General features: G+C 43.3%; 2 protein-coding genes across 6 annotated transcripts in view; both read right to left on the reverse strand.

The window, feature by feature from the left end:
• Positions 1–8,088, reverse strand: part of PCBD2 (pterin-4 alpha-carbinolamine dehydratase 2) — a 96,500-nt gene extending 88,412 nt beyond the window's left edge. Inside the window, exon 1 of one of the 2 annotated variants that reach the window (XM_036281895.1) lies at positions 7,981–8,088. Coding sequence is in view for 1 of the 2 variants with exons in the window: in XM_036281894.1 (XP_036137787.1) it covers positions 1,654–1,713 (60 nt within the window). In the remaining variant the exon portion in view is untranslated. Of the gene's footprint in view, positions 1–1,653; positions 1,729–7,980 lie in introns of those variants that run through there. The other variant, XM_036281894.1, reaches the window with a different exon arrangement.
• On the reverse strand, positions 3,663–25,776 carry TXNDC15 (thioredoxin domain containing 15). Of its 4 annotated transcripts, none has more exons than XM_036281888.1 (5): positions 25,704–25,776; positions 10,913–11,394; positions 7,981–8,144; positions 5,091–5,221; positions 3,663–3,993 (listed from the first exon to the last, which is right to left on the reverse strand). In XM_036281888.1, the coding sequence occupies exons 2-5, from the start codon at positions 11,327–11,329 to the stop codon at positions 3,797–3,799; spliced, it is 909 nt and encodes a 302-aa protein (XP_036137781.1). In that variant the 5' UTR covers positions 11,330–11,394; positions 25,704–25,776; the 3' UTR covers positions 3,663–3,796. The 4 variants fall into 4 exon arrangements, with proteins under 4 accessions (XP_036137781.1, XP_036137778.1, XP_036137779.1 ...); XM_036281885.1 differs by lacking the exon at positions 25,704–25,776 and adding an exon at positions 17,191–17,296; XM_036281886.1 differs by lacking the exon at positions 25,704–25,776 and adding an exon at positions 17,148–17,280.
• Between the last annotated feature and the right edge of the window lie 399 nt (positions 25,777–26,175).

The raw sequence follows: 26,175 nt of genomic DNA on the forward strand, positions 1-26,175 counted from the left end.
AAGTCAAAGGAAAACCTGTGTGCCTTGTTTGTGGCAATGTATTAGCAGTAATGAAAAAAAGCCAATCTAGAGCATTATTACAGCTCAAAACATGTTAAATTCAATGAATTTGGAGGCCAAATGTGTCTGAATAAAATCAATGCTCTTCAGCAGAGTTTAGAATCACAAGCCACTTTCACTAGGCCTCGTTGTGACAGAGGCAACGTTATTCAGACAAGTTATGTAGTGAGCAAGCTAACTGTAAAGAAGCTAAGTCCTGCCCTGGCCAGTTTTGCTCAGCGGTTAGAGCGTCAGCCTGCGGTCCAGAGAGAACCGGGTTTGGTTCCCACTAAGGGCACGTACCTTGGTTGCAGTTTGTCCCCGGTTGGGTTGTACGGGTGGCAACCACTCGATGTGTCCCTTTCACGTCGATGTTTCTCTCTCCCTTCCTCTCTCTCCCTCCCACTCTATCTGAACAAAAAACAAAAAAATGTCCTTGGATGAGGATAAAAAAAAAATTTTTTTTTAAAGATGCTAAGTCCTCATGTAGAGGGAGAATTTGTGAAAGAGGGCATGGTGGCTGCTGCAGAGTTGTTAGCACCAAAATAAAATTGTTTCAGAATGTTAGTTTGTCTAAGAGAACCATCTCAGATTGGATTACTGATTTAGCACAAGATACACAAAAAACACTGAAGGATTTTGCAGATTTCCAATTTTTCTCTCTGGTGTGTGATGAGACAACAACATAACAAAGAAAAATCTTGAGCTAACATTTGAAAAGTGAAGTGGCCTTACCACAGATGGAGCTCCAGCCATGGTTGGCTCCCAAAAAGGATTAATTGCATTTGTTAAGAAAGAATTGAATCATCTCAGTCTTGATCCAAGTGATTTAATTATATGCCACTGCACCATACACCAAGAAAGTCTCTGTGCACAGTCATTGCGACTCAACAATGTGATATCAACAGTAGTGGCATGCATAAATTTTGTCAAAGGCAGAGGGTTTAACAGCCGCTGTTTAAGGAGTTACTGAATGATCTTGACTCTGAGTACGGTGACTTGTTTATCACTGTGAAGTGTGGTGGCTGAGTCTTGGAACATGCTCATGAGGTTTTACGAACTGCAGGATGAAGGGAAAACCTGTCAGAGAGCTCAGTGATAGCAAGTGGCTGTGTGACTTAGCGTTCATGGTGGACATTACCAAGTACCTCTCAGAGCTGAATGTCAAGCTTCAGTTTCTCAGCTCCCGCTTTCAAATATGAAATCATTTAAAGCTGTGGAAAGTGCAACTCAAAAGGAAAAACATGGTACATTTCCCCACTCTGGAAGGACAAAAGCCTTCTACAACACTTGAATATGCTGGTGAATGTGCAAAACTAATTGAGGCATTTAACGAAAGATTCAAGGATGTGAAAGGTAAACAAATGGAATTGAACATCTTTGCTACAACCTTCAGTGTGGAACCAGCTGATATGCCTGATAACCTACAACAGGGAATCATTCAGCTTCAAAGCAATGTGAGCTGAAGGCTGGGTACAACAACCTCCCACTGCTTGACGTCTATAAACGTTACCTAAACAATGATGAATTCCCCACTTTGGGGAGACATGCGCTGAAATATGCATCTGTGTTCGGAACAACTTACTGCTGCAAGCAGTTCTTTTCAAAACTTACCATTGCACAGAGTTGATTGCGTTCCAGACCTGGAAAAGCATTTGTAAGTAGCAACATCATCACCACCAGCTAACATCACATGACTCAACAAAGAAAAGCAGTTCCAGCCATCATGTTAGGGCTGGATTAAATTAAATGTTTGACCAAATATAGAAGACTAATTTGTAAGTTGATAATTTTGTATGGCCTATGAATGATGTTATAAATATCCAAATGGCCCTTGGCAGAAAAAAGGTTCCCCACCTCTGGCTTAGGCCATGACATGGGGGTGAGGCAGGATATCATCATACATAGGCTTAGGTCTAAAGCTGGGTCCCACCACTGGAAGCTGCATGACCAAGAGCAAGTTATTTGGGGCTTCATTGAGGATACTAAATAGTATTGCAATCTCATAGGGCTATTGTACAGATAAATGACACTACATGTAAAACACTTAAAACAGCACCTGGCACACACACAGCAATACTGAAGTATTATTATAAGAGATGGGGTTACTGGAGTTTTTTCCCCCTATATTTTAAGTATAGAAACATACATATGAAAATTCAAATCCCAGCTTCATCAACTTACTATGTGTGTAATCTGGGCCAGTTGTTGAACCTTCTGTGCCTCAGTTTGCTCACTGGTAAAGTGGAAATAATAATGGTACTGTTCTGAGCCACAGTCCCCTCCTGCTGGTGACTTACCCCAGCCATAGCAGTCCACAATACGACACAAAGTTTTAAATTCCTATCCAAAAGAATGCTGAGATTCAGCTAAGTTTCTATTTCCATAGAATTTAGGGTGCCTGATGAAATGAACTACTCTCTAAAACACTAGAAACAACAAGTATAAAGTAATTTGCCATCATGTGATCAGCTGTCATATCTAAATTTAAGGGATCTTTTAGAAACAGCTTGTTTAGAAACAACTTTTTTCAAAAAGTTTGTATAAATTACATGTGTTCTACAAGTGTCCTAAAACTAAACTAGAATCAACTTGTGGGCAAGAACAGTGTTTTATATTTCTTTTGGCTCTCACCAAACCTAGCATAGTGCTAACTAGCATTTTAAGGGTCAATTAATGCATGCTGGTTAGATAACTATGACTAAAATGAAGTTATGCTTTAACAGAGAACTGATAACTAAAGAAGCTTCAGTTATGTTAATAACATTTACTTTCTCCGAATATCTGCCTTACCCATAAAAAACTTAAACCACTTCAAATTCTTTTTTTTTGTGGTACGTGCCCCTAGCGGGAACCAAACCCAGGACTCTCTGGTCTGCAGGCCGACACTCAACCGCTGAGCCAAACTGGCCAGGGCAACCACTTCAAATTCTTTTAATGAAATTAGAGGTTACAAACAACAGGATATTTGACTCTTTTATTTTCCCATCAGTTGCTATTTATAAGATCACACTTATCAATTCTAGTTCATTCTTCCCATAACACTTTCCTGCTTAAAGTCTGAAACTGCAAATGAACAGAAAACTAGCATTCTTAGACATATAAGGAATCAAGAGTTTTCTAAAACTAACCTGAAGTCCTATTTCTGCCTTTTATATAGTAAGCAGATTGTCATTCTACTCATTATTCCACCAAAATATATCTTCACACTTCAACCTGGATTACTCCCTTAAAATACTGGACTATGTTCAAGTAGTAAAAACAAGAATGGTGAATTCTATTGAATAATTTTGCATTTGCTTATTGCAATACCAGTTAAAACACCAGTTTATGCCCAGGCCGGTTTGGGTCAGCGGTTAGAGCGTCAGCCTGTGGTCCAGAGAGACCCAGGTTCGGTTCCCGCTAAGGGCACGTATCTCGGTTGCAGTTTGTCCCCGGTCCTGGTTGGGTTGTGCAGAAGGCAGCCGCTTGATGTGTCCCTTTCACGTCGATGTTTTTCTCTCTCTCTCTCTTTCTCTCTCTTCCTCTTTCCCTCCCACTCTATCTGAACAAAAAATGGAAAAATGTCCTTGGGTGAAGATAAAAAAAACAAACACCAGTTTATAAATTTTTTTTACATACATATTCAACAGTTCAACAAACACATGATTCTTTAAGATGTAAGTCAACTCTTCACTGGAGAAAATACATGAAACCACAGCATTAATTTCTGAAATGAAGGATTGAGATTCCTCTTTCCAACTTCCTTCAGTCCATCTTACTCTGCATGTTCCTGCTCCTGTCCTGGAATTAGCCACCGAATGCTCTCAGTTCGAATGGTAGCATACATAATAAAACTAATTAAAAAGAATAAGGAAAATACAAGCAACCAGTCCACACTTTTTATCAAAGCGCTGGGAAGAGGGCCTATTTGGTCGGCTTGAGTTACCACCACATTTTTCTTGGATTCTATACCTGCAAGAGAAATCCGGTGTTTCAAATCAGGTAGAAAACACACCCACTACAGATCTTTCTGAAGTATTTTGCATGGTATGCAAAATGACATGCAGTCTTAAACACCAATGCTAATATATCTGGGATGGGTTTCACTTGCCTGTCAGTGTAATTTGTGACTTGCCTTTCTCCCTACCACATCAAAGGAACAGGATTCTATGCAGCTGTTCCAGGCTAAAACATCAGAATTTCTGTAAGCTCATCAGGGCATTTTAAGAGTTGTCTTTTGTTCTCTTTTGAGACCAAAGTTCAAGTACTAACTAGTAAAGCTACTCTCAGGAGTCTACAGAAGGTTTTTATAGGTTAAGTTATGCTAAATCCAAAATGCTTTTAAATAAAGTTACTAAAAAAATTGTTAGCACAGCCCTGGCCAGCGTGTTAGAGTGTTGGCCCGCGAATCAACGAGTCCTGAATTCAATTCCGATCAAGGGCTTGTACCTTGGTTGCAGTTAGTCCTGGCCCCGGTTGGGGTCATGCGGGAGGCAACCAGTCAATGTGTCCCTCTCACATGGATGTTTCTCTCTCTCTCCCTTCCTCCCACTCTGTCTGAAGATAAATAGAAAAATATCCTCGAGTGAGGATTTAAAAAAAAAAGAATTGTTAGCACAAATAACAATTGGGATCTGTGATTACTGATTTCATTTGTATCCTAGGTTTTCTTAGAGCATTGAACAAAATAGCTGCCTCTCTCCATATCAGTCTGAATAACAAGACTTGAAATAGCTAACCACCTGGAAACACACCTTCTCCTATGAGGTCACCAGACTCTTTGTTATTTAGTGTTAGATATAAGGATTTACATGCAACTTAATATATATGGAAGGAATAGACTTTTCCAAAGAAGGAAATTTCAATATGCAAAGCCATCTGGTTTGGCAAATATTAAGGAATTAAAATAGCACCTGCAGCCCTAGCATATAACAGTTCATTAGAAGAAGTTCTACATCTCAATGCAATCCTGAATCCTTCACCTAAGGATGATAGCAGATCAGAATGCACAAAAGGCACATAATCCAGCAATAAAATGTCTTCTTCTGCAGCATATTATTTCTACATACCTGTCTGGTTAAAAATGAAAATTTTCAGTGTTTCCAATGTTCGGTCTGTATGATTAAATCGAGCCATTGGTTTAGCTCCTTGAAATAACAAGATGTTAGGAACAGCTACAGTGCCGAACCTGGTAGAAAGGCTACAAGAAAAAGTTAGAAAACCTGAGTTAAGAGTGGGCTTTCTCACACAATTACCATATGAGAATGCATCCAATAAATGAAACATGATCAGTGTTGTGTGAGGTTTCTGATATTCAAACTCTAGACTAGTTTCTGACTTCCTTCTGTATGGGTCACAGTTGGGGGCATTTCTGTTCTGCTAAGATGCTTTCTATTACAATACGGAACTACACATAACACGGTTATTACACTATGTAAGTTCCTAACTGCCAGATCAAAAAATTCTAACTCATGTACAAAGCACATGTCAATTTACCTGACAGAAGACATTTCAAACTCTCCAGAATGTCCACCTCCATACCTCATAAAAGATTCAACTCTTGGTAAATCTATGATCTAACAAACACACCAGGAAGTTTACAATTAGGGCAGGATGACTGAGAATACGACCTAAGCGATGTTTCACCTTTACATAATATGGAGCAGCGGTATGAGCTCCAAGTCAAAACACTGGGTTCAAGCCTCAGTTCTGCCACTGAACCAAGTAATCTGTGTAATCTGCAGATTACTAAACCTCTTTAAGCCTCAATTTCTCCCATTGGATAATCAGGATTTTTTTTATAAGCATGATGTAATTTAAATATTAACACATTGTTGACCAGCAATTTTACGCAGAAGTTATCTCATGTCACCAGCTATTTTTTCGTAATTGTGTATGAAAGTGAAACACTCTAAATAAATTTCAGTATACTTTATTTATATATAATGAATTTAAATGAAACTTTGTACATAACTGCTACGTATTATATTTTACACATATTATACATTTTAGTAATTTTTTTGGTGTGGTATACTATATAGCAATCACCTTTTGAAACACACACTTTACACATTCTAGTTGGATTTTTTTATACCAGTAAGTATTCTTTCTAAAACGTGGTCTTTTAGTTGCCCTGAAAGCCTAAAAGGTGAATGAACGTAAGGAGCTCTTTTAGAAGGACCAGAAGTGTTAGGCTCTGAGCTGCACTCATTTGAACCAGCAGATATCCATTCCCCAGCTACTTCAAGAATATAGAACGGTGTGCTGTTTTTCAAACTTCAACCCTCAGGGCAAAGAATCACAAAGACAATAATCTTGTATTACCCTGAGTTTCAAAAATTGAAATAGCTAATGCAAGTGCAGACACGAGTTACCTCGTAAGCGGTCAGCAACGTTTGGGCATGAAAACACGAGTTAACTCGTGAGCAGTCAACAATGTGTTAACATATGAGCCCAGCTGGTATGGCTCAGTGGTTTAGTGTCAACCCATGCACTAAGAGGTCGCCGGTTCATTCCCAGTCAGGACACATGCCCAGGTTGTGGGCCTGATCCCCAGTGGGGGGCATGCAGGAAGCGGCCAATCAATGTTCTCTCTCATCGATGTCTTTCTCTCTCTCCCTTTCTCTCTAAAATCAATAAAGAAAAATTATTTTTTTAAAAAATATATATTAACATGAGACAAACTCCTATCCTAGGCCAGCCATATGATAAGAACAAGTATCCTTTATTCTCCATAATTAAGGCACCATGCATGGAGATAAAGGAACAAAGCAGAAGATAAAAGCATGCAAGGAAAATGGGGATAGGGTGGGGAGGATCATAGTACCAGACACAAGACTAAAGAGTACTGAGCAAGTGCTCGAGCCAGCCCTGCTGGCCTGGAGGCAGTGGAGGGCTCAGTCAAAGCTGGACATTGAGCTGGACTGTCCTTCCCATCAATCTTAGGCCAGGCCACTTAGATACTTCCCTGAAGCCCCTGTGAGAATTACTAATTTGTTGGGCAATTTCTTTCTCCGTAAACAGTTTCAGGTAAACACTGGCAGTTACCTTACCCACACCAAAAATCACTGGAGCACAAATTAATCAAGTTTTACTCAACTTCATTTTTACCAACTTGACCATTGTCCAACCTTTCCAAATACATTCACACACAACACTTTTTTGTTGTTGTTGTTAATCTTCACCCAAGGATATTTTTCCATTGGTATTTTTAGAGAGAGGGGAAGGGGGGAGGGAGGGAGGGAGGGAGAGAATTAGAGCATCAGCCCATGGACCAAAGAGTCTCGGGTTCGATTCCCAGTCAAGGATATGTACCTGGGTAGCCGGTTCAATCCTGGGCCCCAGTCAGGGTCGTGCAGGAGGCAACCAATCAATGTGTCTCTCTCACCTCCCTCCTTCTCTCCCTCCCTCCCACTCTCTGAAAATCAATGGAAAAATATCTTCAGGTGAGTACTAACAACAAAAATAAATAAATGTAAGAAAGAGGGAAAGGAAGGAAAGAAAAAGAACAAAAGAAAGAAATCCTAAAATCCTAAGTAGACAGAACGGGGGGTGCTGAGTTATGCTGTCAGGGGTGGGGACCTAAACTGCAGATGAAAGTCACATTGGAAAATCCTACTTGTGATCCAATTCTGTTAATTGATCCTGGCCAGGATCCTAGAAAGTCCTTCAGCCCCTCCCTTGCCACCAGGCAGAGCCACCTTTGAATTCCACCACACAGAGAACTGTCCTCTTTCCTTAAAAGGGGCCTCTAGGAAGTGAGCCATCAGCTTCCTCAGTCAGTCCACATTCCTCACTCCTCACTCACATCTGCCTTTCCCTTCCTTCAATCCCTCTGCAAAGCTCACATCTACCTCCTTTGCTTTTCACTTAACTAATTACCACCTCCCTCCAAACAACTGCCACCGTTATCCCAATGAATGATATGGGAAACCCAGAAACCCAACAAAGGGAAAATACCTGCTATGCTGAGATGCATCCAGTGCCAAAAAATGAAGACCTGGAAATGCCCGGGGCAGAGAATTAAAATGAGGGGCCAAATTGGCAGAAAATTGGCACCAAGGGGTGTAAAACAGGACGAGCGTGCAATCACTACCGTTGGGGTTTAGAAAATCCATAAGGTCCTGTGGTAAAAGAAACAAGTGTTAAAGTCAGCAGTAAATGTACATTTTTCTGGAAGGATACCTAAGAAACAGGCAACACTGCTGCCTCTAGGGAAAGGAGGGAAAAGGAGGTATAGGAGGAAGACTGTAGTATATCCCTTTAAAATCTTTTGGATTTTGAGCCATATGCATCCATCAATCAGCAGAAAAGTACTATTAAATGACAAGTTATAAACTTTCATCTAAGCTTTCTTAATATATTACTATAGAGCAATTTTAATATTTTTCATAATTTTTCCATTCAAATACTAGGTACTCACAGAGTACAGGCCACTGTCCTAACCTTTGAATTGGGTATCTCATACATTCTAATAGCATTATTAAAACATAGTGATCTCACCCTGGCCAGTTTTGCTCAGCGGTTAGAGCATCAGCCTGCAGTCCAGAGAGACCCGGGTTCAGTTCCTGCTAAGGGCATGTACCTTGGTTGCAGTTAGTCCCTTGCCCTGGTTGGGTCATGTGGGGTGGCAGCCACTTGATGTGTCCCTTTCACATCAATGTTTCTCTCTCCCTCTCTCCTTCCCACTCTATCTGATAAAAAAAAAAAAAAAAAAGAAAGAAAGAAAAAGATAAAACATAGTGATCTCAAGCCTGGTGTGGCTCAGTGGTTGGGCTTCAACCCATGCACCAAGAGTTCGCCGGTTCGATTCCCAGGTTATGGGCCAGGTCCCCAGTGGAGGGCATGCAGGGGGTGGCCAATCGATGGCCAATCGATATTTTCTTTCATCAATGTTTCTGTCTCTCTCTCTCTTCCTTCCTCTCTCTCTAAAATTAATAAAGAAAGAAGAAAAAAACATAGTGATCTCAGGCCCAAACTATCATCTCAGTAGATCCCAGTCTGTACTGAGTAGTCACATCAATATATTTGGCCGAAGTCAAAAGTGTTTCATCCCTGCACAACCCTAACTCAGACTGCTTAAACTTCTCTCTCCTGGTCATGTGTGTTACACCTGTGAGCCAAGTCCCACAGAGCTGAGGCACAGTGTTTACCAGGCACTGAGGGGAGGTGTGAGGCCAGCCCTGACCCTGCACTTGGAGAGGCTATGTGTGCTCAACATATCACACGTGCCCTCATTTAAAAGAAGCAATCACAGCCCTGGCCGGGTGGCTCAGTTGGAGTGTCATCCTACACACCAAAAAGATTGCAGGTTTGATTCTTTTTTGGGGTGCATATGGGGCAAAGGGTCGATGTTTCTCTCTCACATAAGTGGTTTTTTCTCTTTTTCTCCCTTCCTCTCTCTCTAAAATCAATAAACATATCCTCAGGTAAAGATAAAAAAATATGTTTTTTTGTTTTTTGGGTTTGTTTTTTTTGTGGTATGTGCCCCTAGTGGGAACCAAACCCGGAACTCTCTGGTCTGCAGGTCGACACTCAACCGCTGAGCGAAACTGGCCAGGGCAGGATAAAAAAATATTTTAAATAAGCAATCACAGCTTTCAGAGCTCAGACTTCTCTGCATTCATGCTGCTATCTGACATAACTATCCTACAAAAGACTCAGTCTTTATCACAGCATTTTCTTAGGAATCACTATCCAATTAGCTGGAAAAGTATGGCTGAGTTTGGGACAACTGTCTTAGCAGTCACTCAAGAGAAAACACTGGATTCACACTCTTGGGAGGAAAAAAAATTTTCCTCAATATAACATATTTCCCAGGGGCATTACTAATCTAAACAATGCTAAATTATAATTTTAGTAATTCAGACTTTTTAAGTGGCTTCTGTTATGACTCTGATGTCCACTGAGATTTTTATCAAGAGGCTTGGTGGTGGTGAGACTACCCCAAGGATGACTATGTTGAAGTTACCCAAAAAGCATAATGGACACTAGTTATATACATTTTCACTGATGCAGCCACTAAACATTATCCTACTTACAATATGATCAAGATTACCATCCTCCATTTGAAAATTGATAGTCTTTTTTTTTAATCCTCAACTGAGGACATTTTTGCATTTATCTTCGGATAGAGTGGGAAGGAGAGAGGGAGGAAGAGACAGAGAGAAACATCTATGTGAGAGAGAGACATCAAGTGGCTGCCACCCACACGACCCCAACCGGAGCCGAAGACAAACCGCAACCAAGGTACGTACCCTTAGCGGGAACCAAACCCGGGACTCTCTGGACCGCGGGCTGACACTTTAACAGCTGAGCCAAACCAGCCAGGGCAAAAGTCTTTTTTTTTTTTTTTAAGTATTCTTTTATTTATTTTAATATGTTTTTGATTTATTTTTTTTTTTCGCAAGAGAGATAGAAACATCAGTGTGAGAAACATCAATTGGTGCCCTGGCCGGTTTGGCTCAGTGGTTAGAGCGTCGGCCTGCAGTCCAGAAAGACCCAGGTTTGGTTCCCACTAAGGGCATGTACCTTGGTTGCAGTTTGTCCCCGGCCCTGGTTGGGTCGTACGAGTGGCAGCCACTTGATGTGTACCTTTCATGTCCATGTTTCTCTCTCCCTCCTACTCTATCTAAACAAAAAATGGAAAAATGTCCTCAAGTGAAGATAAAAAAAAAGAAACATCAATTGGCTACCTCCTGCATACCCCCACACTGGGAATCAAGTCCAAAACCAGGGTATGTGCCCTGACCAGGAATGGAACCGAGACAACATTCTCAGTCCATGGGACAACACTCAATCCACTGGGCCACACCGGCAGGATGACAAAGAGTCTTAAATCAAAAAATCGATGTGCTGAAAAGGAGAAAAGTACTAAGTCATTTTTTCCTACCTGTGACATATTTAAAATTTTCAGGGTGAAATTTTCTAGCCCAGTGATGTTTCTCTCTTCGCAGATGACCTTGGGGGATTTCTGACTATCAGTGTGATTGGAATCCTCAATGGGGGCTGGGTCGGCTTCCATCGCTTCTGGCTCGGTGTAATCCTCCTCTTCTCTGTCCGGGATGTTGGCTCCAGCACTCTCCAGAGAAAAGAGGCTCTCCCGGAGGTCGCACCGTGAGTCTTCGTTCCCTCCAGCCCCACAGGTACCACCACTGGCCTCTAAGCTCAGTTTGTCTTCAGCTTCCCCAGGAATCACAGACAGCATCACCATCTGGTCACCTTCAGTGTCCAGCCCCAGCACTGCATTGGCCTCTCCTGCTGATGTATCTGGACCTCTTGGGCCATGTGAAGGCTCTTCTTCACTCATGTACACAGCCCCGATCTGGGTGGCAGACTGCTCCCTTGACCATATGTGACCACTTCCCTCTGCAACTAAAACATGCCAGTACATTCACAGTCATACCTGACTTCTAAATAAATGAACCCCAAAGAATTAGTTCTCAAATATAAAATTTTCACTTATGGAGAAAAAACCTATCCTTCCCATTAAACTATCAGAGGGCCCCACCATTCTCCAGATCATGAAGAATGTCTCAAGGAGGTACTAGATTAATGAATGTCAAATAAATAAGTGAACAAATACATAGCTTCAAGCAAAACCTGCTGCTTGCCAGTGAATTATAAGCAAAAACATTCTTGTGGACATCCATTGAGAAAATATAATACAGCCCTGGCTGGTTTGGCTCAGCAGTTAGAGCGTTGGCCCGCAGACCAGAGAGTCCCGGGTTTGGTTTCCACTAAGGGTACATACCTCGCTAAGGGCACATACCTCAGTTGCAGTTTGTCCCCAGCCTCAGTTGGGGTTGTGTGGGTGGCAACCACTCGATGTGTCTCTCTTAAATTGATGTTTCTCTCTCTCACTTCCTCCCTATCTCCCTCCCACTCTACCTGAAGACAAATGCAAAAATGTCCTCAGGTGAGGATAAAAAAAGAAAGAAAAAAGAAAATATAATACAAACATTTTAACATTTCACTTGTTTGAAAAGAATATCCAGGAAAATAATGATGGCTTTATGAAAGATTCTACTATAGCAAAGCATCGTTGCACACATAACAGTTCTATGAGATGGGCAGGACAAGGGTTATTACCCACACTTAACAGTTGACCAACGGAGGTACAGAGAGGTTTAGCATAATGCCCAATGGCACACAGCTAGCAAGCAGTGGAGCCAGGTGCAGGAGCAGCAGCAGCAGCAGGAAGAAAAGGAGAACTTTCCTCCCACTTTGGAGACACTAGCTGGGGCTTAGATAAAATGCTCAGATACGGGGAAAGTCCTAGGCAGTTTTGTATGTCCATTTAACAATCTCCACTCACCTCTGTAACAAAGACTCCTGCCCTCCAACTCTTATTACTCAACAACAGCAGCCAGACTCTGTGCCAGACAATGACCAGGGAAAATAAATGAGCCCAGCTGCACTCACACAAGCTCACCATGTAGCTGGGAGGCCATGAGCTGGGTAATGAACTCTGCCAAGACACCAGCATGTCACCAGATTATGAATGACCAACTAGCTACAGAGCTGGGGAGGAGTTTGGGAGCTTCCTAAGGTATGCACATTCATCTAAGGTCTTAAAGATTCATTAAGCAATTCAAAAACACTCTGCTTCAGGCTAAGATGGAGTAATAAGGACCAGATTTACCCTCCCTCCTAAAACAATCCAATCCTGGCCAGTTTTGCTCAGTGGTTAGAGCATCGGCCTATGGAACAAATGGTTGTGGGTTCAATTCCTTGTCAAGGGCATGTACCTCAGTTGCAGGTTTGATCACCGGCCCTGGTTGGGGTCATGAGGGAGGCCAATCGATACGTCTCTCTCACATGATGTTTCTCTCTGTCTCTCTCTCTCCCCATCCCTTACTTCCACTCTCTCTCAAATCGATGGAAAAAATATTCTCAGGTGAGGATTAAAAAAAAAAAAAAAAATGCTAAAGCAACCCAAAGAACAGTCCAATATGTGATAAAACAATTTCAGAAGACTAGTAATCAGGCAACAAAGGACAGTGATCCCTGAGAAACAGGAAGCAAATGAGGAGAGTCCTACAATTGATCTAGCTTACTGCCTGAGGGAGTTCCCACTGTGGGGCAGGGAGGGGTAAGATATTAACTTTTTTTTTATCCTCACTGAGTACATTTTTGCATTTATCTTCAGATAGAGCGGGAGAGAGAGAGGGAGGAAGAGAGAGAGAGAGAAACATTGATGTGAGACACATCGACTGGTTGCTACCCACAGGACCCCAACTGGGGCCAGGGACAAACTGCAACTGAGGTAGGTGCCCTCAGTGGGAACCGAACCCGGGACTCTCGGGCCAACGCTCTAACCACTGAGCAAAACTGGCCAGGGCAGGAGGGGGAAGACAGAAATGACCTACCATTCAAGAGCCACTGAACCCTCCCATGGTAATGCACCTGGTGAAAGAGATGGCTTCTTAACCTAAACAAACTGACTGTAGCTTGATCTATGCATAAAATGAAAATTATTGCATTACTGGCAACAAGGAAGATGTCTGGAAACAAGGGTGGGGACACCGTGCCAACTCTGCCATGGAGCCCTAACCTAGGTCAGCTCCTTCACACTGTTCGTTTTTCTCACAAGGCTCTCTACCAGCAGCAGGTTTCTTCACAGTGGCTTCTGTGGCAGGGGAGCCAAATATGGGAGGGTTGAAAACAGCCACGGGTTGGAGGGGCAGCAACCCTTACTTTCCACAGGAAATACTGTGTGCACATCTAACAAATGAAGAAAATACAACTGAAATGCAGAAATTAACAAGGCTACTGTGCAGATTAAATGAGGAAAGATGTGTATGGTGCCTGGCACATAGTAGGACTCCACAAATGTCTGTAGTGATAATAGTGATGATGATGATGATGATATGACTGATATTTATAATTCAAAGAGATGGTTGAGCCCTGGCCGGTTTGGCTCAGCGGTTGTAGCATTGGCCTGCGGACCAGAGAGTCCTGGGTTTAGTTCCCGCTAGGGGCATATACCAAAAATACAAAAAAAAACCAAAGAGATGGTCGGGCACCATAACTAAGTTATTAATTCCTCTGCTAAATACATTCTAGATCAATCCACCTCTCCCATCGCCACTCATTCCCCCTAGCCTAGGCCACAGCCATCTCTCACTTGGATAACTGCTGTAACCACCTAACTGGTCTCCGTGGTTGGCCCTCTATTCCCCCCCACCTCCTGCTTCTCACAGCAACCCAACTGGAAGTGAAAGATAACGATTAATCTAATCATGTCACTCCCTTGCTAAAACCTGTTCAATGACCTCCCCCTGCCCTGTGAATGAGTCTGCATTATGCATCATGGATAGCAGACCCCTCATGATGTGGCCTTTATCTACACTCTCTCAACTGGTAGCACCAGGCATTTCCGGTCCCTTATTCATGCTCTCCTCCACTCTCCTCAGATCTGTCCTGAAGGCTGTTTCTCTGCCAAGAAAGCCCTCTACCCCCTCTTCTTCTCGCTAATCCAACTCACCCTAAACTTCACCTGTGTGTAAGCTGTACTTCAACTTCTCGGACCCTCAGACCAGAGGGGCCTCCCATTACAACATCCAGTAATGAACTCACCTTGAAGCATTTTCCACTCTTGTAATTTACTTAATTATTTGTAGTCATTAAAATGCCTTCCTTCCCCATCAGACAGGAGGCCAGGCCCGTTTCTCTATCTGGCTCAGTGCCCAACACAGTGTATGGCATATGATGGACACTCAGTAAGAATCCGCTAGCTGACAGTCTACTGAGGACGGAAATGGGTGTGTTGAAGCCGGGAGTTCGTTTCTTGACACCTGGACAACACTGCCACCTCCAGTTACTAATCTGCCAGTAGTGTCCTCTGCAGGAAAAAAGACTTGGAATTGTTTGGGGGAGGGAGGGCTGGGTGAAAAGGGTGAAGAGATTGGGGACTACAAATTGGTAGTCACAAAATGGCCCCGGGGACATAGAGTACAGCATAGGAATATAGTCATACTATTTTAATAACTATGTACAGTGCCAGGTGAGTATTTGAAATATCAGGGGGAACACTTTGTAAAGTATATGATTATCTAACCACTATGCTGTACACTTGAAACTAATACAAAATAACTGAATTGAAAATAACTGTAGCCCTGGCCGGTTTGGCTCAGCGGTTAGAGCGTCCGCCTGCGGTCCGGAGAGACCCGGGTTCGGTTCCCGCTAAGGGCATGTACCTCGGTTGCAGTTTGTCCCCGGCCCTGGTTGGTCGTGCGGGTGGCAGCCACTCGATGTGTCCCTTTCACATCGATGTTTCCCTCTCTCTCTCTTCCTCTCTCTCCCTCCCACACTGTCTGTGCAAAAAAATAATAATAATAACTGTAATTGAAAAATAAAAAAAATTTTTTAAAGCCTGAGATTTTCAGCCACCCAGGAAAGAAACCAGCTGGTCAAGATTCCTAGGTCCTCACCCCATCCATGGCCTGGTCATGATGACCAATGACCCACCCCATGGCTGGTGTTATGCTCAGGTCTACATGAATATGACCCTAATTGCCAGATAGAATCACTGAATGCAACTATAAGTCAGTCCCCTGAATCAGCCAAGAAACATAAAGCACATTCAACTTGGGCAATTCAAGGAGAGCTTAATAAAGGGATCCTCAATATGTGGGCTGGATGTAGAGAAAACAAAAACTCCAGAACCAGTAACAGCAGTTACCACTGATAGGTCTTAAGAGGCCAGTCACACAACCCTGAAACTGCAAAGACAGACTTCAGGAAGCTATGACTTCCAGTGGAGGGACGCAGCCAACCTATGATAACTCCTGAGGGAGGGAGCTAAAGGAATCAATACCCTGACCTCTCTCTCCCCTCATTCCAACCCAAAGGAAGCCAGAAGGCAGGAGAAACCAGTTATCCATCCAGGGCAGCTGCTTGGGGAACAGAGCAGGATGGAGAACATAGTCTGGGAGACAAACATAAGATATCCAGCACATGCTGTCCCGGCTCTGAGGCTGGGGGTTAAGCGTAGTCTATGACAGAGGGTTGTACAGAGATTTGACTGTCAAATCAAGGCAGACACGGGCTTGAATCACGGCTCCTCAACTCTGACAGTTTGATGTTGGCAGTCTTACTGATGCTGAGTCTCAGCTTAGTCATCTATAAGTCAGTGACGATAACAACATCTACTTCATAAGCATTTAAAGATTAAATAAGATGATTCTCATAAAGCCCTAAGCACAGCACCTGGTACACAGTGCTTTCATTAATGGTAATTCTGTAACTATTCCTCGGCCTTCTCCCTGCTGCCCTGCCTTGACCAGGACACTCAGGGAAAAGAAAGACCTGCTATTCCTGCTCGGAATGACAAGCAAGGCCAAAGGGTGTGGACTTGCATAGGATGTAAGGAGTGGGATGAAAGAGCAAGGGGAGAAAGGCGTCCACTCCTGGACCCAGCCACGCCTGGCCTCCAGAGCGGGCCCTGAGAGCATGCCCTGGCAAGCAGCAGGTCACCCTGCGGGGGTCTCCTGTGTTGTCGTCTGTCCTTCATACGGGCCCCTGAGCAGGAGTGGCCTTCTCAAGACAGTGGTCGAGCAGGGTGCAAGGTCAAGTGTGGGCTTCGCAAGTCAGACAGGCTCTGCCATTTTCCAGAAGTGCCAACTGGGCAGGTAACTGGCTCTCTGGGCGCAGCCTCTGCAGCTGTGAAATGGAGGCAGCCTGAAACCTGGCTCTGAGGGCCGGTGGGAGGCCTACGTAAGATAAGGAGGGAAAGCGCCGCGCACAATTCCGCGCTCCTAACAAGGGCAGCACCAACGCCGGCCTTCGTCATCACTGTTATCGTTAATGAACAAAGTGCTCCCCACAATAACGAAGTGCTAACACACGGTCACTCCCGACCGACAGTCGCCTGCTGAGAGGACCTGGACGTGGCCCGGTCACTCCTCCCCGCCCCGCCGTTCCGGCCTCCGCGGACCCGGAGCCGGGACCACCGGAGGGTCAGGTCGGGACAAGGCGGGGAGAAGGGCCGGCGAGAGGCGAGGAGCGGCGCGCGTTGTGGGCCTTCGCGCAGGGAAGGTCGTCGCCGCGGCCGGCACTTGCCCAGTCACTTCGCGCCCCGCCGCCTACCTCCCCCACGCCCCGCACGGCCCCTGCGCACTCACCCTCCTGGCCTCGGGCGGGAGGCCCCAGCACCCACAGCAGTACCTGCCACCAGCCGAGGAGCCACATGGCGCGGGGCGGCCGGGACTACCACCCGGACCGAAGGGCAAACGGCGCACGGCGACGCGAGTCGCATCCCCAGCCGGAGGAGGGCCGGGGCTGAGCAGCCCGGGACTGAGCAGCCCGGGAGCGCGGGCGGGGCCCTGCCGCCATCTTGGAAGCTGGCAGCCGCCGCGGGCGCCATCTTGTTGTCGGGCGGCCTGCCTCTGGCTTGTGGCCGGCGCACGGCTCTCAGGACTGTTTAAGAGCCAAGCACCAGACGTTTCAGGTCCTCTTGAACTTTCCCGACCGCCAAATCCTGGGCGGGATTCCAGCGGAGACCCGTGGCCCTCTGTCTTCACGGGCCTGGTGGGGCCTGGCTGCTGGCAGCACACACTACACCCCCAGGTGCTTTATTCTCCCCCGGAAAGGCCTGGAGGCTCCTTCTTCCTGGGCCCCACGGAGGTGCAAGTCTTGGAAGCTCCTGCCCTACCCCTGCTGCCCTACCTGGGGTTGCGGGATAACATACAGGATGCCCAGTTAGGTTTGAATTGTACAGAAATAATGAACAGTTTTTTACTGTAAAAGACATACCGAAGTTCAAATGTCACTGAGTGCCCCCATATTTTATTTGGTACATCTGACAGTCCTAACCCTACCTAATTTTGTCGAGGTAAGAAACATCCAAACCTGTAATTTTTTTTAGTGTATTTGAGCCAAATTGACAACAATTTCTGGGAAGCAAAAGCTCAACAGATTAAGAAAATGCTCTGGAGAATGGCAGTTTGCAGCTTATTTTTATATATTAAAATAAAAGGAGGAGAGGTAAGGCGGGTTACCTAAAATTCATTGGTGGTAGATTGGGGAGGTGGGAGAAAGCAAAACCAGGAAATCTCTGAGATTTGATAACGAGTAAAACCGGTGCAGGGTGGTGTGGCTCACTGGATTGAGCAAGGTCAAGGGTTTGATTCCTGGTCAGGGCACATGCCTGGGTTGCTGGCTCACCCCCAGTAGGGGGCCTGCAGGAGGCAGCCAATGGCTCTCGCCCTCGCTCTCTCGCTCTTTCTCCCCCTCCCCTTCTCTCTAAAAAAATCAATGAAAACTTTTTTTTTAAAAGAGTAAAACGAAGAGACACATACTTAGAGATGGTACCTGGAAAACAAGATAACAAAAGGGGATTCTGTGGTCTCCCGGTGCTGTGGGTGTGCCTGAGGGGTCTTTTTCACTTAAGGTAAAGACTGACCTTTGTCAAAGAAGCTACAGGCTTAGAATGTGACTACCTGCCATGAGCTCCTTTTAGTTAGGAATTTTTATGTTCACACCATCCTATGTGGTTCCTTTGGTCTGAGTTTGTAGGGCCCACCACGCTCGCCTGGCCTGAGCTTGTCAGATTTAGTATGTGGCCCCTTTTTCATCTACAGTTTTAATGAATCTTCAGGGCAATTTCTCTCCCTTCCTCTCTCTCTAAAAAAAAAAAAAAAAATCAATAAATGGCCCTGGCCGGTTTGGCTCAGCGGTTAGAGCCGTCAGCCTGTGGTCCAGAGAGACCCAGGTTCGGTTCCCACTAAGGGCACATACCTTGGTTGCAGTTTGTCCCCAGCCTTGGTTGGGTCGTGTGGGTGGCAACCACTCGATGTGTCGCTTTCACATCGATGTTTCTCTCTCTCTCTCTTCCTCCTACTCTATCTGAATAAAATATCGAAAAATGTCCTCGGGTGAGGATAAAAAAAAAAAATCAATAAATGTCGGAACCAGAATTTGCCACATGGCCAGAAAGCCCAGGTTCCTCTTAACGTTGCTACATTTACCAATGTTTTGAAGTAAAGATCTTTTTTTATATATGCTTTTATTAATTTTTTAGAGAGAGAGGAAAGGAAGAAGATCGAAACATCAATGTAAGAAAGAAACACCCATTGGCTGCCTCCTGCATGGACCCCACCAGGGATCAAGCCTGTGCCCTTACCAGGACTGGCTAGTTATAACAGTATAACTAACTTTTCTCAAAGTTGTTTCTTTTCTTTTTTTTTTTTTTAATCCTCACCAGAGGATATTTTTCCATTTATCTTCAGATAGAGTGGGAGAGGGAGAGGGAGAGAGAAACATCAAAGTGAGAGAGACCCATCGTTTAGCTGCCTCCTGCAGGACCCTGACTAGGTCCGGGAATGAACTGCAACCGAGGTACATGCCCTTGACTGGAATCAAATGTGTGACTCTTTGGTCCGAGCCAAACCGGCAAGGGCAAAACTCAATTTCTTCATCTGTAAAATGGGGATGAAATTATAGTTATGTGGATTAAATGAGATTTAAAGTGATTAGCACAGTTCCTGATGCACAGTAAGCACTTCAAAGTGGTAGCTGTTACTATTTGGATGGTATGATTCTAATGGAGTAACCATAGTACCCTTGTGCCCATCATAGATGTTAGACCAGATGTATCATCAATCTGACCCCATGGATGATTTTTCTATTCTAAATGATATGCTGTGGTTTTGCGATAAAAAATTCTCAAGCAGGTCCAGGAGTATCTGAGACAATGGACAACGTGGGCAAAAGAGTAGAGTTGATCAATACAGTCATCATTTGGCTAACTACCTCTTTCCCCCTCAATAGTATACAGGTAATCAACTTTTCCTCCTTTAACTTATGCTGTCCCTGTACCCTCCTCTATACCCAATTTGAAGGTGCATGAAAAGCCAATAGGACAGAGGATTAAGGGGATTTAGGATTAATGTAAAGGAGGCTGATTTGACTCAAATGGACACTCCAACTTGGATGCCCTATAGTTACTACTCCTTCCTTTTTCTTTTTTAATCCTCACCTAAGGATATTTTTCTATTTATCTTTAGATTTGGGGGGGGGGTGAAAAAAGGGGAGAGATACATCAACATGAGAGAGACACATGGACTGGCTGCCTCCCAAACGACCCTGACCTGGGCGGGGGACAAACCGCAACCAAGATTATGTACCCTTGACCGGAATTGACCCTGTGACTCTGGTCCGAAAGCTGATGTTCTAACTGCTGAGCCAAACTGACTAGGCCACCACTCCTTCCTTTTTATTGTCCTTTCCCTCCTTGTGTTTGTGCTTTGGCTGTTTGTTTGGATAGATACACTTAACAGATGTTGGAATTGTTGAATGACTACTCAATAAATGCAGTCAACAGGATAGAATGCACATTTGACTGTCTCACCACCAGGTGGCACATGCACTTATTTTTGGTGAAAAAATTGCCTTCAAACTTGTCTTGAAACTGTCTTTTTTTTTTTTTTTTTTTTCTTTATTGATTTTTTTTAGAGAGAGGAAAGTGGAGGGAGAGAGAACCCTGCATGCCCCCCACTGGGGATTTGGCCCACAACCTGGGCATGTGTCCTGACTGGGAATTGAACCAGCAACCTCTTGGTGCATGGGTCGATGCTCAACCACTGAGCCACACTGGCCAGCTCCAGTGATTTTTTTTTTTTTTAGAGAGAGTGTAACGGAAGGGAAGAGAAGAGGAAGAAAGAGAGAGAGAGAGAGAGAGAGAAAAACATCAATGTGAGAGAGAGACACACCGATTGATTGCCTCCTGTAGGACCCCAACTAGACCAGAGATCAAACCTGCAACCCAGGTACATGCCCTCATCTAACCACTCTAACCACTGAGTCAAACCGGCCGGGGCCCATTCTTAACATTTTAATGTTTTATTTTGAGAAACTTAAGTTGACCCAATGTACTCATTATTTCATCAGTACTGGGTATATTTCCTAGTTATAACAAAAGATAATACTGAGTTTCTTCAATAATTCAGTATCCTCCCAAGATATTTAAGAGAGTTGTGTTCTGAAAAACAGGGTAGATCAGAGCAATATATAGTAGTTAAGAAAACTGCTAACTGCCTGGAATTAATACAAACATATTGAATATAAACATCCTACTGTGTGTCCGTGGGCGATGCATATATGCATGTAAGTAATTGAAAAGTTTTTGGTTTTTTGTTTTTTTTTTTTGTTTTTTTTTTGGTACGTGCCCCTAGCAGGAACCGAACCCAGGAGTCTCTGGTCTGCAGGCCGACGCTCCAACTGCTGATCCAAACCAGCCAGGGCTAAAAAAAGAAATAGTAACTATAATTTTAAAAAAGAAAACTGCTACCTGGTATAATCACAAGTATAAACCTCAACTGTAAGAGAAGGAAACCTCTACATTTCTAATGTGGATATTAAGCCCTTGGCATTTATGCTTTCACTCATGGTTTTCTCCCAAAGATGTCATTCCTATTTAACTTATCAGGAAGCTGAAGCAGAGAAAATGGCTCATTGTCACATAGGAGTTTCTGACAGAGCTAAGGCTAGAATACCAATCAGGATCCAAGAATTTTGTTTGGTTTTGTTTGTTTCTTATTTATTGGTAAGAGAGGAAAGGAGAGAGAGAAATACTGATTTGTTGTTTCAATTTTTTATGCATTCATTGGTTGATGAATTTATTGGGGTGACACTGGTTAATAAAATTACACAGGTTTCAGGTATACAGTTCTACAATATATCCTCTGTGGACTGTATTGTATGTTTACCACCCCAAGTCAAGTCTCCTTCCATCACCATTTATCCCCCCTTTACCTTCATATACCTCTCCCCAACCCACCCTCACATTCTTTTATTTTTCTATCCTCACCGAGGATATTTATTTATTTATTTATTGCATTTATCTTCAGATAGAGCAGGAGGGAGAGGGGGAGGAAGAGAGAAAAACATCAATGTGAGAGAGACACATGGATTGGTTGTCACCCACATGACCAACTGGAGCCGGGATCAAACAGCAACCAACGTACATGCCCTTAGCAGGAACTGAACCCAGGACTCTCTGGTCTGTAGGCCAACGCTCTAACCACTGAGCCAAACCGGCCAGGGCAATTCTTTTTTTATTAATATCTTTATTTTTGAGAGTATTACAGATGTCCTCCCTTATTTCCCATTGTCCTCCAACCTGGTTCCTGCCTCAGCCTAATCCTTCACCATCCTATTGTGTGTCCATTGGCAATGCATATATGCATATAAGTTCTTTGGTTAATCTCTGACCAGAGCATATCAGGACAACACTCTAACAACTGAGCTGCCCAGCCAGGGCAAGACTTTTTATACTATGGAATACAATCAGTAACTCATTTCAAGTGATATCACACTGTTATTACTTGTAATAGCTTGTGTACATAAATATTAGATTTAAATAAATTAGTTGTATTTAAAAGCTAGTGAGGCCTGACCAATGTGGCTTAGTTGGTTGAGTGTCATCCCATGCACCAGGAGGTTACTGGTTCAATTCCTGGTCGTACCCGGTTGTGGGCTTGATCCCCAGTAAGGGGCATACAGGAGGCAGCTGATGGATGTTTCTCTCATTGATGTTTTCTTTTTTTTTGGTTAATCCTCACCCGAGGATATTTTTCCATTGATTTTTAGATAGAGCTGAAGGGAAAAGGAGAGAGACAGAGAAACATCCATTAGTTGCCACCTGCATGACCATGACCAGGGCCAAGGATCGAACATGCAATCCAGGTATGCTCCCTTGACCGGAATCAAACCCAGGACCCCTCAGTCTGAGGGCCGACACTCCAACCACTGAGCCAAACTGTCATCAATGTTTCTATCTCTCCCTCTCCATTCTTCTCTCTAAAATCAATAAAAACATGTTTTCTTAAAAAGCTAATGAGAAAGATCCTATTGGGAGAGGTTTGAGATACATGAGAAAGGATAATCTCTGAGAAGTGGGGAAAGGGATCCCGAGAGGGAAAAACTTGAGACAAATACCTCTTCCACTGAAACAGGAGGAAAGGAAGAATGTAGGTAAATGATTTTCTCTGTGAAGAAGCAAGGTGGTCCACTGAGAGTGAGCCAGAGGTAGTACTCAAGTATCTAAGGAGAGTAGAGACTGGAAATGTGAAATAACCTAAGTGAAGAATGGCATGAGAGCTAAGAATACAAAAGAACTTCCTGGTAGTGTTGGGGATCCAGCTGTGGTTGCACCTCAATTTATAGTGGCAAATGGCACAGTTAAGCATTGTTCTCCCATAGCATTTAGCAGCCCAAGAATTAATGGTAGCCAAAATTAACCTAGAGTTAGTGTTTTGCCAGGCTTGTGTGATGGAAAGACCAGGGAAAATTAGTTCAAAATAACGATACTTGCTAATGTTTGTCAGTATAGTTGAGTTTTAACATTATTTTTAAAGGGAAATTTCATGACTTGGCCATTTCTTAGGTTTGTGAGTACTTAGTACAACCTAATAATCATTATAATCAGTGTTATTAGTTACCTGCTGTTGCAGAACAAATTACCCCAAAACTTTGTGTCTGGAAACAGTAGTAATCAGTTCTGTTTTTCACCTCATTTTATATGGGTTAGGAATTCAGGAGTGGCTTAGCTGGGTGGTTCCAGCTCAGGATCTCTCATGAGATTGCAATCAAGATGTTGGCTAGGGCCACAGTCATTTGAAGGCTTAACTGGGGCTAAAAGATCTGCTTCCAAGATGGCAAGTTGATGCTGACTGTTGGCAGAAGGGCTCAGTTCTTAACCATGTGGGTCTCTCCATGACACAACAGATGGCTTTCCCAGACCAAGTGATCCAAGAAAACCTGCACTATCTTGTATGGCCTAAACCTCAGAAATCACACATCATCATTTCTGCAATATCCTATTGGTTACACAGGTCACTATATACAGTGCGGGAGAGGACTATCCAAGGACATAAATACCAGGAAGTAAGGATCATTAGGAGACATATTGGAAGCTGGCTTACCAAAACTGAGTAATAAGATTTGTATACCTACAATATTAACACTTGATGATGTTATATAAATAATATGAAAATAACATTTCAAAAACTCTATCCAAGCCATTACCTAATGGTCAATTGCCTACTTATCTAATATGTTCTTCTTTCACTTTTCAATTCCTTGAACCTGGCTTTTTTTTGAGAAGCACTTGAGCTTACAACAGGATGTGAGAAGTTGATTAGGAAATGCAAAATCTAAAGTAATAAAGAAATCACTAAATTATGATTCAACTTATGTGTTTGACACTGTTTCCAATGTAGCATTTGGAATTACTGATTCACTAATCCTACCTTCAAAATATAAAAACTGACATCAAAATGGTGACTATAAAAAGAAAGGACAATAAGTCATATATCGCCCTGGCCACTTTGGCTCAGCGGTTGGAGCATTGGCCTGCGGTCCAGAGAGACCCGGGTTCGGTTCCCGCTAAGGCCGTGTACCTCGGTTGCAGTTTGTCCCCGGCCCTGGTTGGTCGTGCGGGTGGCAGCCACTCGATGTGCACCTTTCACATCGATGTTTCTCTCTCTCTCTGTCTTCCTCTCTCTCCCTCCCACTCTATCTGAACAAAAAATGGAAAAATGTCCTTGGGTAAGGATTAAAAAAAATAATAATAAGTCATATATCTTTTGTTCTAAAAACAGTACATGCAGTCCTCAAGAAGGAAGATCAAATCATTCAAGTGTTGGAAGTACCCTTGTAGCCAAGCTTTCCAAGTAAGAATAACCTGCATCAATTGACATTCCTCTTCTTACCCTGCTCCATCCCCACTCCAGATAATCTTCAGATAATTTGAAGGTTAAAGGAGTATCTTCTGATATTGTCTCATGTTCTGCTAATACCAATACCCAAATCAATGGGCAAACTTTACAAATTAAACAAAATTCAGCATCTGTTTTCATTTTATTAAGAAACTTTGTTAAAAGACCTTTTTGAATGTATAACAAAAACTACAAATACCATACTAACAATATCCCAAGTGTTCAGTTAAGTATTTTGATTATGTAGCCCATAAAACTCTTACAATATCCTTGGTATAGATATGTTACACATTTTAAAAATAGAGAAAATAACCTTCAGCCCAGCCGGCGTGGCTCAGTGGATTGAGCGTCCTCCCATGGACTGAGAGGTCCTGGTTCGATTCCCTGTCAGGGCACATGCCTGGGTTTCGGGCTCGATCCCCAGTAGGGGGTGTGCAGGAGGCAGCCAACTAATGTATCTCTCACATAGATGTTTCTGTCTCTCTCCCCCTTCCTCTCTCTCTAAAAAATCAGTAACATTTTTTTTTAATGGCAGAGCTTGAATTTGAACCCAAATCCAAACTCTCTCATTATGCCAAATTACCCATATGCATTATTCTCATTTAACTCTCACTACAAACTTCAATTCTGAAACTTAGAAAAATTAGCAACAATTTGAAAAAGGTCAGAAGTAAGTAAGTGACTGTGCAGGAGCTCAAATCTAGGTCCATCTCTTAATCCAATGTATTTTGCTACAAACATAGAAAATTAACTTATTATAAATATCAAATTGAGAAGATTAACCAAATAGGCCACTGAAATAGGCAGTGAGTGCCCTGTACAACACTTAAACAGTATTCAATATATCTATTTGAAATCAGGGTTCAAACATTCGACAAAGGCTAGATCAACAATATCTAGCTTCGTATAAGTAATTGCAACAAAAATAGTACTTTACCAAATGCCATGAAAAGAACAAACCTTTATCCAAATGCTTCTTGTTCTCATTGGAAAGCTGCTGTGGGGTGCCGTAGCAGGGGTGAAGGGAGAGGAAAAAGGTTTAGAGGACGCTTTATCAGAGCAGGAAACTGGGTGTGGGTAAGACGTCTGTGTGCAGGGAAGGACTGCAATTTGAAAACAAAAGGAATATGCTTAGTGATATCTGACTTCCAATGTCTGTTCAGAGGGATACCCTAGAATCAGTTTAGTAGAACAGATCTCAGACTGAATATAGCACTTCAAGCTAACGCCTTTTTTCCCTTTGCTTTCCTTCCTTATCCCACCTGTCATTAAATATTCTATTTACAAAAAAAAAAAAAAAATATTTTTTAATCCTCACCCGAGGGTATGTTTGTTATTGATTTCTTTTAGAGGGGAAGTGAGTGGGGAGAGGGAGAGAAACATCCATGCATCTCCCATATGCACCGACTGGGGACCGCACCCCCAACCTAGG

This window comes from Molossus molossus, unplaced genomic scaffold (assembly GCF_014108415.1).
Source record: "Molossus molossus isolate mMolMol1 unplaced genomic scaffold, mMolMol1.p scaffold_m16_p_4, whole genome shotgun sequence".
Lineage (NCBI taxonomy): Eukaryota > Metazoa > Chordata > Mammalia > Chiroptera > Molossidae > Molossus > Molossus molossus.